General features: G+C 60.7%; 1 protein-coding gene across 1 annotated transcript in view; it reads right to left on the bottom strand.

The window, feature by feature from the left end:
- Positions 1–657, bottom strand: part of KIF12 (kinesin family member 12) — a 20773-nt gene extending 20116 nt beyond the window's left edge. Inside the window, 4 exon segments of the mRNA XM_007449802.1 lie at positions 41–168; positions 319–397; positions 496–561; positions 632–657. Of these exon segments, the coding sequence (XP_007449864.1) occupies positions 41–168; positions 319–397; positions 496–561; positions 632–657 (299 nt within the window).
- Between the last annotated feature and the right edge of the window lie 1160 nt (positions 658–1817).

Genomic DNA, 1817 nt, shown 5'->3' with positions numbered 1-1817 from the left:
GGGGCTGTGTGGGGGCGGGGCATCACCAGGCCTCACTCACCCGCGCAGCGCCAGGTCGCCCAGGCGCCGCACGCCGCAGGCCCGGAACACGTCTTCTTGCGTGCGCGCCCCGTCCAGCACTGCGCCGAAGCGGAACGCCACGTCGGGGCCCCCGCCCGGGGGGCTCACCTGGGAGAGGGGGCCGTGGAGAAGGGGGCGGGGCACTCTGGGGAGGGCGGGGCTCACCTGGGGGAGTGCGGGGCCTTGGGGAAATTGGCCTGGAGGGACCTGGCGTCTTCCCGGTAGGTGTTTTTTGGGGAGTGCGGGGGAGGTCCTCACCTGCAGAGTCCGGGTCCCTGAGCAGTGCAGCACGCTCTGCTCCCCGCGACGCAGCTCCGCCGCGCTCATGGGACGCACCCTGTGGTCCGAAGAGGCGGGGAGGGGGTGGATGGTCCATCCTGAAATCTCCATCAGTGCCTTCCTCGCTTGGACCCCTCCTAGCCAACCTATACCCACCTGAGCACCACCTGGATGGGCGTTTCTGGCCCCTCCGGCCCCTGCTCCAGGTTCCGCGCGGGGTCCCTGTGGCAGCAACGCGAGTTAACCATCCCTGCGCCAGCGGCTCCTTGAACCTCCCTAAATCTGTACTTACCCGTCGGGGGACCCGCGTTCCTCCATGTTCTGCTTTGCACACGGGTTAGCTCCGCCCGAGTCTCGTTCTTTTCCCTCCCCAGTACCCTCCCCCTTCACCACACTGGGACTGGCTATACACACCTTACATCCTCCACCCTCATCCCCCCCTTTCCCAGGCAGCCATCCATCCGGAAAGGCTGGGCCTGCCCAGGGCTAGCTAGTTAAAGATTTACCCACCGCCACCTCTGTGGTGGAGAGAGTCTGTAGCTAGGGGACTCTGGAGTCTGAGGATCACTTGCCCTTGGCCAGTCCCATCAGGAGGGACCACCCAGACCAGCCCTCTCTGTGCACAGATGGGGAAACTGAGGCCGGGATGGGAAGGACTCAGCCAAGGCCACACAGCAAGTCTGGGCAGAGCATGAACCAGGCTCTTCCTACTTTCTCCGCCTACTCCTCCAGTTTTGTAATCTTCCTCCCCACCTTACCCCTCCCCAGCAGTTCCAGCTTCCTCTGGCTCAGAGCCCCGGGAGGGGAAAGGGGTCTAGAGGGGTGGGAGGGGCCCAGGTCTCAGTTCCAGGAAGATGTGGCTGGATTGAATTCCTTGAGCTGAGCTGACAACATGCTCTGAAGCATCTGGTTAAACTTTGGGCCACCTGCCTCTCCAATGCCAGAGCTGATCCAAGGCCAGGGAGGTTGTTTAACTCTCTCCTGGCCTGGCTGATGAGAGCAGCAGAGATGTCTGTGAATATGCTGGGCCGGGGCAATCACCCGTTCAGTGCCATTCTTCATGCAGGGCACCGGGTGGAGGAATCACATGCAGATCCTGCCCCTTCCAAGCTCATAGTCGTGCTACGGAGACAGGTAAGTGCAATCAGATGTGCAGGGGTTTGGAGGAGGGGGTGGGATTCAGAGGCCTGTAGGAGCAGGGAGGTGAGAGTGGTGGGTGAGGGTGTTCCAGGCAGAGGGAACATCCTGCAGGAAGGCCAGGATGGGGTGGGGAGATGTGTGTGGCATTGAGAGCTGGTTTGAGGCTGGACTCAGCTCACGAAAGGCACATCAAAGAATCTGGACTCATTCCTCGGAGAATCAGGAAGCCAATGAAGGGTTACCAACAGGGAAGTGACACCATCAGTAGGTATCGATTGTTATAATTATTGCCATTCTGGCTATCTCTGCATGTTCTCTGAATATTTCTGTAAATTCCT

This window comes from Lipotes vexillifer, unplaced genomic scaffold (assembly GCF_000442215.2).
Source record: "Lipotes vexillifer unplaced genomic scaffold, Lipotes_vexillifer_v1.1 scaffold230, whole genome shotgun sequence".
NCBI lineage: Eukaryota > Metazoa > Chordata > Mammalia > Artiodactyla > Lipotidae > Lipotes > Lipotes vexillifer.
The sequence above is the reverse complement of the archived record's forward strand: the minus strand, read 5'-3'. Positions and strand labels throughout refer to the sequence as shown.